At 57.6% G+C, this 13,088-nt stretch overlaps 3 protein-coding genes across 3 annotated transcripts; 2 read left to right on the forward strand and 1 right to left on the reverse strand.

Moving 5' to 3' along the window:
• Positions 1-3: 3 nt before the first annotated feature.
• On the reverse strand, positions 4-3,429 carry PHSY_007168 (hypothetical protein; the record flags this gene model as incomplete). The annotated part of the gene is made up of 2 exons (XM_012337763.1): positions 4-183; positions 3,043-3,429. 2 exons carry the CDS (start codon positions 3,427-3,429, stop codon positions 4-6), a joined length of 567 nt encoding a protein of 188 aa, XP_012193153.1.
• Positions 3,430-3,606: 177 nt separating this feature from the next.
• PHSY_007169 (4-coumarate-CoA ligase) lies at positions 3,607-8,406 on the forward strand (the record flags this gene model as incomplete). The annotated part of the gene is made up of 1 exon (XM_012337764.1): positions 3,607-8,406. One exon carries the CDS (start codon positions 3,607-3,609, stop codon positions 8,404-8,406), a length of 4,800 nt encoding a protein of 1,599 aa, XP_012193154.1.
• A 610-nt stretch (positions 8,407-9,016) lies between these two features.
• On the forward strand, positions 9,017-12,775 carry PHSY_007170 (aminopeptidase; the record flags this gene model as incomplete). Its single annotated transcript, XM_012337765.1, has 2 exons — positions 9,017-9,337; positions 9,884-12,775. 2 exons carry the CDS (start codon positions 9,017-9,019, stop codon positions 12,773-12,775), a joined length of 3,213 nt encoding a protein of 1,070 aa, XP_012193155.1.
• Positions 12,776-13,088: the final 313 nt, after the last annotated feature.

Below are 13,088 nucleotides of genomic sequence, written 5' to 3' on the forward strand. Positions count from 1 at the left end.
GAGTCAAAGGCGAGCCTGTCCAGAAGAAGGAGACGGATGGAAACGCAAGTCTTGACGAACAGGAGGAGGGGTAGGGTCTTTGGTAGCTGAAGTCGAAGCGATGATGATGGAGATGAGAAGGGTTACAAAGTACAGGAAGATAAGGAAGAAGTAGGACGGGGACGGATCGGTTGGTAATCCTCGCTGTGAATGGGGAACGGAGGAAAAAAGGACCACACCGGCCGGCTGGACCGGTTGTTCCAGACTGATGATACTCGTTGACTGCAAGGGTGTATGCTTTCCTTCTCTCCAACGCTCGAAGCTCGAAAGGCGGAGTGACGCACGCTCCAAAATTGGCAGGCGGGGAAGCCGACGAGACCTAGATCCGGCCAAGACGGACGCAGCCAATGGCCGGTGCCGTGTAAGTTACAACTGTGCTTGCCCAGCCCTTTCTGCTTCGGACCGTGGTCGAGTTGAAAGCGACTCCACACAAACGCAAGATCTTAGCGGTGACGAAATTTATGTGTAGATTTTGGGGATTCAGGAGAGGCTTCCGAGTATCTTTCAATCTAGTCTCGCGGCTGACCCCATTTGAACAAGTCAACTTAGATTGCCAAAAGAACAGAAACGAATCGAAATGATTGATACCTCTCTCTCTCTCTCTCTCTCTCGCTTCCATAGCTCGACCCACTTCGTTTTTCAAGACCGAACACTGCCGACGAGTCCGGGAACACCCTTCGTCTCCCGAGCCGGTGCAGCTCGAACAATGGGCTCGGTTCTTTCTTCTTCTTCTTCTCCTTCCCCCTCTCAACCCCTTCCTCGTTGCGTATGGGAATGCAACAGACTCTTACAATCAATGACGCATGTTTATTGTCTGAACAGAGCCCTTGCGCCACGTTGCTGTCGTTCTAGGGCTGGAATGGCAATGAGGGGGTGATCGTGGACAAGCTTCGTTCGCACGGCGGCGGATGGTCAGCTTGCGTTTTCGCACGAGGTTTGGGAGACATCGGTCAATTCTGTCACCCTTCTCGTCCGGCACGAGCGAGCTTTGACCGGTCCTCGACGACAATGCGGGGCCGAGACAAGCAGCGACGTGAGCATCTCGCCTCGTCCCGACCAGTGTTGCATTGTCTGCACCGGTGTCCTTACGACCGGCCTTGGCCGGTGGGCTTGGCTGAAGCTGGGCGCTACGAAACTCGTGCGGATCGACTGGGAGCGGCCAAGCCGTTTCAGACTTTCGAGACTGTATGGATGTTAAGCCGATCAAAGTATTGAAGACCAAAATAGTACTTCTCGCTGTTAGCTCGGTCTTCCAACACTCGTTAGCGGCTGCTGTACACGAGGCGGCTCGTGGCCAGCATGTGACTTGACCCTCGATCGGCACCAGTGTCATTAGAACGCCTACAGGCAGCGTGCGCGGAACAATCACAGATCACGCTCGACTCATAGCCTGCTCGTGCGCATCGCTTTCCGGCTTCGATGCGCAATACCGCAGGCCTCGGAACTTGGCGATGATTGAGCTCTGCTGGAGTTTAGGCGAGCGTTGCCGTGCAGGACATTCCTATGGCGGACCGAATGCTGTGCGCAGTCGCTGGGCCAATGCTTCTTCATGAACTCAATCAACTGCAACGTCTCAATGGTGCGTGCATATAGTCCAACGCGAGGAGCCATGTCCGTGTGGTGGTATGCAGGATGCTTCCCGAGAACGATTAGGAGTTGGACAGTAAGCAATCCCCTGATCGACAACCACCTCTCACCTTGTTGAGGTCTGTACTGTGGTACCGAAAAATTACAGATGACGCCGACGGTGAGCGATTCCTTCTCTCACTGCTCAACCAGGATTCATGCCGATATGAGTGCGAGCTCCTCGAAGAATGGCTCCGAAAGACCTGCCGGACACTAATGCTGTCCTTATCCCTGTAAAGTTAAGAAACAGTAAAGGGTGGGACCGTCTTTCGACTGCCTTTGGTCGCCGTGGGGTGTGACACGAGGACTTGATTCCGGCTGCCGCTAGATGCAGCGTGTGTGAGTGGTGCCCGGGATTTTTTTCCTTCCACGCTGCACACATGCTCGGAGTTGCCGAGCTGGCACTCGACGCCTCGGCGCTGCATCACGCAAGCCCACATGCGAGAATTTGCCGCTCGTCCCCTCTCACGATCTAACTGTGCTACAGCAGCCAATGAGACACATGACTGCCGTGCTGACCGTCCATGAATCCAGCCGCCAGGCCAGTCAAGAGACAGCACATTGCAAGCATGAAAAAACAGTGCAGCAACAGCGATCGGAACGGAGCCGCTCTGTGCAGCAGTTGCGTATGGCGTGTCCTAGTCCAGCTGTTGACCAAAGCTCTGCAAGACTTTGCAGCGCCTTCGGAAGGAGAAGCAGCACGGACAGAATCGTTTGTCAGGTTGCCAAGAGCTTATTTGCAACCCATTAGCACGGTGGTTGCTCAAACTCGCTAGTGTAGAAGAACAAGAAGAAGGTGACTACGACAACAAAGATGACGCCCATGATGGGCCCCCGACATCTGGTGGGTGCCGAAGCGACAGGGGAAAGGGGAGCCGACGTCGATCTTCGATTCCGTTCATTTCTCCTCAGCACCTGAACAGTGTACAATAGGACCAAGAGACCAACAGCAGCCCCTTGTCGCATGGTCGCGCGTCTTTTCCAATATTTTTGAAACTCCTCCATGAGCATCGGCGGAAAAGCACAGCCGACTTGGCTTGTCAACTGCCAGCCTTTTTGGCTGACTGCAGATGGCTTGACAGGTCTCGGAGTGGGACCTGCGAGGCGAGGCAAGCAGACGCGTTTCTCGATTTTTGACACTCAAGCACACACTCTCGCGCAACTGCACATCGAGGCGCACCGCCGCTGCAGCACGGCCAGCCTGGCAAAGAAACAAACCAGTTCAAACACAGGCGGCAGAGACACACACACATCTCACACAAATATACATACGCACACACATGCACGCACGCCACGGAGCAGCACACGGCGCGATTCTGAATCGGCAACCAGCGAATGAAATCTGCCTGCCTGCCTGCCTGCCTGTCCCTCACTCACCGAACACGCCGAGCCAGACGGCATCTTGCTGACCTTGCCACTAAATTTATCAGTCCGCTGCATCGCCTTTGGGTCGAACTTGTGTCGCACGCACTCCATCATTTGATCCTTCCATCTCGCTACTCCTCCATCGTCACAATAACGACACGCTCTCGCACAGCGATCCGACTCAACTTGACTTGTTCGACAGTTTATCACAACCGCCAAGACGAGATCTCGAGTCGATTGCGAGCTTCTGTCTTCGGAACGATCCCGCATTGGATAGCATTGCAACTCGTTCAACGCAACGGCTTCCAGCTTTGCTCGCGATCGGAGCTCACGCTTCGTCACCACCCGCTGATCGCCGAATCCGAACTGCTCGATCCCATTCGCAGCGCACCAATGCATATCTGAGCTCCTTCTCGAACCTCGTCGGAACATCCGCTTTCACCAATCGACAACGTTGGGACAGGCACGCACGCCATATAATCACAGCATAGCTTGACACACCATAGTGGCGTCTCCGATCTGCCGTCCTCCCCTTACTTCTCATCACACGCTCAATTGCGTTAGGGCTGGCCCAGCATGAGCGCCGACTTTCCTCTTGGCTTCCTGTATAGCCTGCCACACAGGCCAAAGACAAAGTCGCTCGGTGATCACATCGCAGAACACGTCACGGACAATGGCAGGATCACGACACTCATCGACTGTCTCCCTTCTACATCCAGTCCAGCTCTCTGGTCACCAGATCTGTCTCGCCCACCGCTGGAACACCGCCACATCAAATCCTTCGTCTCCAACTTCATTCTCCCATGTTCCTCTGGCAGTGCACCCCTTGGCCCGAACGATCGCGTCATGATGGCGCTGCCGACAGGGCCCGAGAACGCGCTCGCGCTCCTCTCTGTCGCCGCCTACCACACATGTGCACCCGTCAACGCCAGCTGCACCGCTGGCGAACTGCGTGATGATGCCGTTCGCCTGCGTGCGCGAGCCGTCGTCACCACCAGAGACGCCGTGGATCGGCTCGAGTTGCACGCCTTGCGCGAACAGGACAATATGGAGATCATCTTTGTCGAGCCTCGCACCTCGGGCCCTGCCGGTCTCTTTGATATGCACGTGCTCGGCCAAAAGGGCATCGCATCTACTGCCGGTCGTCGTCCCTCGGCACCTCACGGCCTCGAACACCAGAGTCTTGTCCTCCATACCTCGGGTACCTCGGGAAAGAAAAAGGTGGTACCCTATTCACTCCGCCACCTCATCGTCGGTACCTGCTGTGTCGTGTACTCGTGGGACCTCCGACCAGAAAGCGTCAACATGAACATGATGCCGCTCTTCCACGTCGGTGGTATCGTCCGAAACTTGTGGTCGCCCGTGTTTTCGGCGGGCAGCGCCATCATGTGCGCCGGTTTCGACGCCAACGCCTGGTGGCCGCTTGCCAAGCAGCTTGGTGCCACTTGGTACTACGCAGCGCCCACCATGCACCACGCCATCCTCGCTTCCAAGCCCGAAGGCATCGACGCCGCAAGGGAGACCAACATCAAGATGATCGCCAACGCTGCAGGTGGTCTTTTGCCTTCGCTCGCCGTGCAGCTCAAGGAGACCTTCGCCGGATGCGCCGTGCTCCCGTCGTACGGAATGACGGAATGCATGCCCATCGCCTCGCCGCCAACCAACTACCAACTCGACCGTCCAGGCTGCTCTGGTGTCGCCTGTGGTCCAGACCTCTCAATCCGAGATCCCTTCGATAAGGAGCGCGAGTTGCCCGTCGGTCAGACCGGTGCCGTCTCCGTGCGAGGTCTACCTACCTTTTCGGGCTACGAAACATCGCCTGACCCTTTCGAGCCTCTCGACACCTCGGCCTTCTCGAGCGAAGGTTGGTTCGACTCGGGTGACATGGGCCACATGGATGCCGATGGATATCTCTACATTACCGGTCGTTCCAAAGAGATTATCAACAAGGGTGGTGAGGTCGTCTCACCCTTTGAAGTTGAGGAGGCCATCACTCAGGCGTGTTCGGACCGTGTCAAGCAGTGTCTTGCTTTCTCCATCGAGCACAACGTTCTTCAGGAGACGATCGGTATCGTCATTGTGCCAGTCCCCAACCAGCCTCGCGTCGGTCTTGCCGAGCTCCACAATATGCTCCGATCTCACCTGCATCCCTCCAAATGGCCATTCGCGGCTGTCTACATGGACGATCTCCCCAAGAACCAGGCTGGAAAGCCGCTGCGTATCAAGCTCGGCACACGTCTCGGCATCGGACCGCTCTCGGACGACGTCCCTCCCCTGCAGCGCCACTTTGAGGCCAAGGCTCCAGGAAAAGAGGTTCCTCTTTCCGAGCCTATCCCCTGCAACCTCGTCACCGTCGATGTCCGAGCCGTCGAGCGCGCCTGCTACCGCATTCCAGGTATCATTGAAGCTGCCGTCCGTCAGCGTCGCGACGGCTCTCCCGAAGCCTTCATCCAGGTCGAGGAGGATGCCGACTACGATGCTGCCGACATCGACCGAGCATTGGCGCAGGTCCTCCACGGCTACGTCGTGCCCAACCCTCTCCACGTCTTCCGACAACCGTTGGCGAAGAACCACGGCCAGATCGACTTTGATACCATGGAGGCCGAGGTGCGAAGGCAGAACGCTTCCAGCATGACCCGAAGCGCTCTGATCGTCCGCGACATTATCGCGCGTCTGCTCGACACGGAGGCTGGATCCATCACGGCAGAGTCCGACTTCTTCCTCCTCGGTGGAAACAGTCTGCTGCTCGGTCGACTCGTCCACCTCATCCGCAAAGAGACTGGCGTGTCGCTCGAGGTGGCGACACTCTTCAACAACTCGACCATTGCAGGCATCGCCGACCAGATCGACGACGAGCAAGGCCTCGACGACGAAGACGAGGACGACTTTTTCGACGGCTATGACGACAAGGGCGCTCTCGGCGCCACGTACGCAGCGCACCGCTACGACGAAGACGAGGATGTTGCCTTCCAGAGCCATGGCTACAAGCCACGCAGCCAGACGCATCCCTGGGTGCTCCTCATCCAGGCCATCCCTTTCCTCTTCTTTTACCCCTTCAAAGCCGCCTGGACCTGGACCGTCATCTTGCACGGACTCGCCTTCTCTGCCTTTTACATCCGTGACATCTTTTGGGAGCGAGTCGGTGCGCTGCTCGCATCCATCGTGGTTGCCAGGCTTACCAGTCGTATCATCTGCCCCATCACCGCCATCGCGTTCAAGTGGATCGTCATCGGCCGCTACCGCCCGGGCAAGTATCCGATGTGGTGCAACTATCATCTGCGATGGTGGATCGTCAACCAGTCTCTCAAGACTGCCGGTAAAGGACTGTTTGCCCTCACGCCTGGCCTCCAGAAGACCTACTACCGCCTGCTGGGTATGCAGATTGGTTCCGACGTCAAGATCGACCAGTTCGCCAAGATTGCCGAGCACGACCTCATCACCATTCACGATGGTGCCCGCATCGACAAGTGTCTCGTCCGAGGTTTCTGCGTCGAGCGCAATGGCTACTTCAGGCTCGAGCCCATCATCGTCGGTCGCGACTGTGTGGTCAATACGTTCACCCAGATCTCGCCCGGCGCAAGGCTGGCCGACGGCACTGTCTGGGGCCCCCAGTCGTCGTCGCACGAGGAGCCCTCGTCGGATGCGTACGCCGCCTACAACCGCAACAACGCGCCTCAGCCGCACTGGGCGCTCATGGTGCTGATCGGATGGCCCATCATCTTCCTCGTCCGTTTCGCCTGCTTCGTGCCCTGGTTCGCATCTCTGTTCATGCTCCTCTCGCAGCCGTTCGCGTTCGACCACCACGACAGCGTCAAGGGTGTCATCGCCTGGTTCGCCTATCCGCGTCGTATCGGCTGGCACTACGTCGCCCGTATCGTGCGAAACGGAATGCCGCCGCTCATCAACCTTGCCCTCGGCATTCTCGTGAAGCGTCTGCTCGGCATCAACAAGGAAGGCTCGATGCGCAACGCCACACAGTATGCGCTTTTCCGTCGATGGATGAATCAGCAGCTTCTCTCTCAGCCTCGCGTACGTCGCGCCCTCGCCATCCTGGGTACGCACTACGAGATGACGTCGGTCATCTTCCGTGCGATGGGCGCGCGCGTCGGCAAGCGCGTCTACTGGCCAGGTTCCAGCATCTATTGTCCCGATCCGGAACTGCTCGAGATTGGCGACGACGTCGTGTTCGGATCACGTTCAGAGGTGTTCACCTCGGACAGCATCGGCTGGGCGCGCGTTCGCGTTGGACGCGGCGCCATGATTGCGGACCGTGTGGTGCTGCTTCCCGGCACCGTCATTGGCAAGCAGTGTGTGATGGGCTCCGGTGCCTTGGCTCGCCGCAATGGTCACTACGAGGAGGGCAGCGTGTGGATGGGATGCAAGCACGGCGAAGCGGTCAGCTTCGGTAAAGCGGCCGCCGAGAAGAGCGAAGGGCTCACCAGCGATGGCAGCGAGGAAACTATTACACCTTTCGGACGAGCCTTCTACAAGCGACAGGCCAACTTCTTCGTCTTCCCGTACCTGTTGCTGGTGGTGATCAACGTGGGCATGACCATCTTTTCATCGGCGTACTGGGCATCGGCGGCGGTGGGCACAGTGCTGGTGCTCAACGTGCTGCGCAAGCACTTTGAATACTCGTCGATCGGGTTCCTGTTTGACGACCACTGGTGGCGTCCCGGACTGATCTACGGCGTGATCGCCATCCTGTTTGTGGTGATCCTCACCATCCAGGCTTTGCTGGCATTCATGTGGACCATCGCCACCAAGTGGGCCGTCATCGGCCGTCGTCGCGAGGGTCGCTACGATTGGGACAAGTCGTCGTACTGCCAGCGTTGGCAGCTCCACCTGACGCTGCAGAAGCTGCTCGGACGCGGTTTTGGCGGACACATTTACGGCAACATTTCCGGTACTGCGTTTGCGGTTTGGTATCTGCGAGCGCTGGGCGCCAAGATCGGCAAAGACTGCGCCATCTGGGCGGGCGGTAAACCGTCGCTGCAGCTGACGGAGCCCGAGCTGGTCTCGATGGGCGATCGGGTGAGCATCGACGACTGCTCTGTGGTAGCACACATCAACTCGCGAGGTCGCTTCAGCCTGAACAAGCTGCGAATCGGCGACGGATGTGCGATGCGTACGGGCAGTCGTCTGCTGTCGGGAGCCAGCATGGAGCCTCGCTCGATGCTTCTCGAGCATACGCTAGTGGCGTCGGGCGAGATCGCTGAGGCTGGCGCGGTGTATGCAGGATGGCCCGCGAGGCAGTTGCGTGTACGAAAGGCGCATCGTGCCGGAGGCATCCACGGCGAAGCATCGGCGATGAGCAGCTCAACCAATTTGCACATGCCTCAACAAGCACCGCCACCTGGCTACTATGGTCAATGAAGCACAGCATCACATCGCTTGGTATTTGCCCCCGACATCGAACACTCGTTCTTTTCTATATATCTTGTTTCCGCCTTCTTGCATTCTGTCTTCTTCAAAATCTGTCTGTAGATGCTCTTCAGCCTCGGCGTGTATCCACAGATGCCTGTCAATCAATGAACACTACCTTCACAGCACACACCGTTCGATGGATTGATGAAGGACAAGAGGAGGGGAAAACTATCCCGTGGCCAGCTTATCACGGACATGCACGAAGAGGAAGCAGATTATCGGGCAGCAAACGAAGCGAGATGGCCTTTCATACGGGAGAGAGGGCGCTGACCGTCGATTGGTCACCTTAAGGGAAACTCGACCGGAACAGACTCCGCCGATGGATCAATCGCTGCGTGGAGATAGATGTGCGGCAAGACAGTCTGCATACGGCGAAATGCGCTAGCGAGGTGCCCGGCGACGTGGAGCTTGAATAGAACTCAGGCTCGCAGGGTGTGATTGGATCGGGGGACCCTGTGCCGACTGAGCTTTTCCTGCCGTGTCGGCTCGCCCAAGAGAAGATCAAGGGGAAAAAGACGAAAAAAAGAAAGTAACACAAACAGCGCCTGCCGTGACCTGCATGTCTCTAGTTCTCAGTGTCGTCTGCCACTTTTATGTTGCTCGTCGGACGGCTGTGTTCCGCCTGGGCGTCGTCAGCGTCGTCACTGATGTGTGCCATGACTGCGTGTGTATATGTGTGTGCTCGAACCGTCGGATACCTCTACCTTTCTCACCATCACTGTCTCTGGAACGCCATCAATCTGGAGCAATCGCGGAGGCGACGCTGATACGAATCGAGTCTTCGCTGGTTGCGCAGGAGCCATCTCTCAAATTGAACGCGCGTCTTTTCCTTCTTCTTCTCTCCACACTAGCTGGCCGCGTCAACCAGTCTGGTTTGTGCGTAAGTGCCTCTCAGATTTCCCAAGTTGTGGCAGACACCCACTCGAGGCTAGCTCGCAATCTGCTTTGGAGTTCGCGCTGACGTTTGCTCGCTTGCTCCACTCTGGTTCTATAAACGCCCTCGCTTTGCTTGTTTGCTTTGTGCCCACCATCCAAACCGGCGTGCAGATGAAACCATCTTCACTCCTTTTTTCATCCGCTGTTCGCGCTCTTCCCGCTTCGCGTTCCCACCGCTCTCTTCTAATTCACTCAACCTCGTTCAGGACCTCCGCATCCTCGCTCCGCGGCAACAAAGCGTTTCTACGCTCACACCGCTCGGACGAACTCGCAAAGGTATGCATGAAGCCACCTCCTCAATCTTTCTCATCGGAACACACTTCACGATCGCAGGATCTCCACGCTGTTCAGAACGTCGTTTCGCAGGCGAGGCATGCGTGCTCTCCATATCTCCTTTGGCAGAAAGGCTCACCTCTTCCTTGCTTGTTCTCTCTTTGCTGCCCTGCTCGCTTTTTTCGTGCCCTCTGACGCAACTTCCACCTTCTGGCAGTCGCTCCGTGCAGCTACTACCTCCCTCTTTTCTCGAGGCCACGCCACCTGCACCCTTGCCGATCCCGCTTTCGCTCCTGTCTCCTCCACCATGACCGACGCTTCCGACGCCTCCAAGTGGTTCCGCCTGCCGCGCAGTGTGGTCCCTACCCACTACGACATCACGCTCAAGTCCGACCTCGAGGCCTTGCAGTTCTCCGGAACCGCTACGATCGACCTTGATGTGCTCGAGGATACCGACTCGATCGTCTTCAACGCGGCCTCCAAGCTTCACCTCAGCAAGTCGCTCGTGCTCAGCCAGGCGCTCAAGACTGACAACAAAAGCATCGTCGCACTCGACATCGACAACAAGCATGAGCGTGCTACAGCTAAGCTCCCCAACTCCCTTCCCAAAGGTTCCAAGGCTCAGCTCGTGGTTGCTTTCGCAAGCGACATCGACAATAGCATGATGGGATACTACCGCTCGACCTGGGAACACGAAGGCAAGAAGGGCTACTACGCGCTCACCCAATTCGAGCCCACCGCTGCTCGTCGTGCCATTCCCACCTGGGACGAGCCCAACCTCAAGGCCACCTACACATTCCGCATGATCCATCGCAAAGACACTACCGCTCTCGCCAATATGAACGTCGTCAGCTCCAAGGATATCTCGCAGGTCGAGCAGGACAAGCTTCTTCGTGCTTCGGAGCTCGGTCTCGACCAGGCTTCGCTTTCCGCCGGGAAAACCGAGGGCAAGACCGAGGGAAAGACTGAGGGAAAGACCGAAATTTCCTCCACCGCCTCCAACGACTGGACCCTCACCGAGTTCGCCACCACTCCCAAGGTGTCCACCTACTTGGTCGCATGGGCCAATGGTCCCTTCGTCAGTCTCGAGAGCAGCTACACCAGCCCTCTGACTGGCAAGGTCATCCCTATGAAGGTCTACACCACTGCCGAATACATTCACCAGGCTCAGTACGCGCTGGACGTCAAGGTCAAGGTTTTGCCCGAGTACGAACGCGTCTTCGACGTCGCTTACCCCTTGCCCAAGCTCGACACGCTCGTCGCCTCCGACTTTGATGCTGGCGCCATGGAGAACTGGGGTCTCATTACTGGCCGAACCTCGGTCTACCTCTACGACCCCGAGAAATCAGGTCTTCAAGGTCAAAAGCGTACTGCCGGTGTCCAATCGCACGAAGTGGCTCACCAGTGGTTCGGCAACATTGCCACCCTAGACTGGTGGGACAACCTCTGGCTCAACGAGGCCTTTGCCACCCTGATGGGCGAGGTCGTCATCCTCGACCGATGCTTCCCCGAGTGGGAGTCGGCTTCTGAGTTCATCAACGTCCACCTTGACCGCGCTCTTGACCTCGACGGCAAGCGTTCCAGTCACCCGATCGAGGTGCCTCTCCAAGGCGAGAACGTCGAAGATGCCATCAACCAGGTGTTTGACGCCATCTCGTACTCGAAGGGTGCCAGTGTGCTCCGCATGCTTTCAAACATGATCGGCGAGGATGTGTTCCTCAAGGGTGTCTCGATCTACCTCAAGAAGCACCTCTACGCCAATGCGGTCACCAAAGACCTCTGGAACGGTATCAGCGAGTCGTCGGGTCAAGATATTGCCTCGATCATGGCCAACTGGATCTTGAAGCAGGGCTTCCCTGTGCTCACCGTGACCGAAGAGGCCGATGGCTTGCGCATCAAGCAGAACCGATTCCTCTCCACGGGAGACCCCACTCCTGAGGAGGACGAGACGCTCTGGCACGTGCCTCTCATGCTCAAGACCGTCGGCGCCGACGGCAAGGTCTCGGTCGACCGCGACGCTGTCCTCAAGAGCGAGCGCGAGATCAAGCTGCCCCTCGCCAACGCCAAGGACGCCACCTACAAGCTGAATGCAGAGACCATCGGTGTCTACCGTGTCGCCTACTCGCCCGAGCGCCTTGCAAAGCTCGGTGAGGAGGCCGCCAAGCCCAACTCGGCCTTCTCGCTGGAGGACCGCGTCGGCCTTGTCACGGACGCGTTCACCCTCGCGACCGCCGGTTACGGCAAGACCTCTGGCGGTCTTTCGCTGCTCAAGGCTTTGAGGAACGACCCCACTTACCTCGTCAACCAGGCCTCTGGGCTCAACCTCGGCACGCTCAGCAGCGCTTGGTGGGAGCAGGATCCCAAGGTGCAGACCGCCATCAAGAAGTTGCGCGCCGACATCTTTGGCCCCACTGCCAAGAAGCTCGGCTTTGAGTTCGGCCCCAATGACTCGCCGGATCTCAAGCAGTTGCGCGCTATCGCCATTGGTGCTGCAGCCAGCGGTGAAGACGACTGGACGCTCTCCGAGATCAAGAAGCGCTTCGACGCGTACGTCGCCACCGGTGACGAGAGCCAGATTCACCCCGATCTGCTCCGCACCGTCTTCAGCCGTGCCGTCGAGCACGGAGGCGAGAAGGAGTACGAGGCTGTGCTGACCATCTACCGCAAGCCTCAGACACCCACGCACAAGATTGCATCGATGCTTGCTCTTGGCGCCTCTTCCGACGAAAAGGTGCTCGAGCGCACTGTAGACTTCCTCTACGGCGGCGAGGTTAAGGAGCAAGATTTCATGTACTTCTTTGCTGCGCTCAGCGCCAACCCCAAGGGACGAAGGGTCATCTGGGAGGCAACCAAGTCTCGCTGGGACGTCTTGTCGAAGCGCTTTGCTGGCAACTTTTCGCTCAGCAGACTCATCGAGTACTCGTTCAGCGCCTTCAGCTCCGAGAAGGATGCAAAGGATGTCGAGCAGTTCTTCAAGGACAAGGACACGGCCAAGTTCAGCATGGGTCTCAGCCAGGGTCTAGATGCTGTGAGGGCAAAAGCCAGGTGGGTCGAGAGGGACGCCAAGGATGTAGAGGAGTGGCTGAAGGCGAACGGCTACCTCGCGTAGATGTGATTGGGTCTGTAAAAATGCAATCTGCGAATGAAATTGGTTTAAGAATGCTTGCTTGTTTGTGCTGTGTCGTGGGTTGTTGGGATGCTGAAGTTGTTCATGGGACGTCGATCAAGTGCGGCGTTGCGTGGGCTGTGGATTTGTGACTGCAGGGTGATGCGGACGCAAGGGCTTGGTGCTACTGCTCGCTGCAACCAGTAGCAGAATAGCATCGGAAGGTGGGTTTTGAGACGAGGCAGTTGCGCCGCACTTCAACAATGCCTCGCTGTGCGTGATGGTTGCGTGGTATCATTGATTTTTACCGGTGGCC

Source organism: Pseudozyma hubeiensis (genome assembly GCF_000403515.1).
Source record: "Pseudozyma hubeiensis SY62 DNA, scaffold: PHS68, whole genome shotgun sequence".
NCBI lineage: Eukaryota > Fungi > Basidiomycota > Ustilaginomycetes > Ustilaginales > Ustilaginaceae > Pseudozyma > Pseudozyma hubeiensis.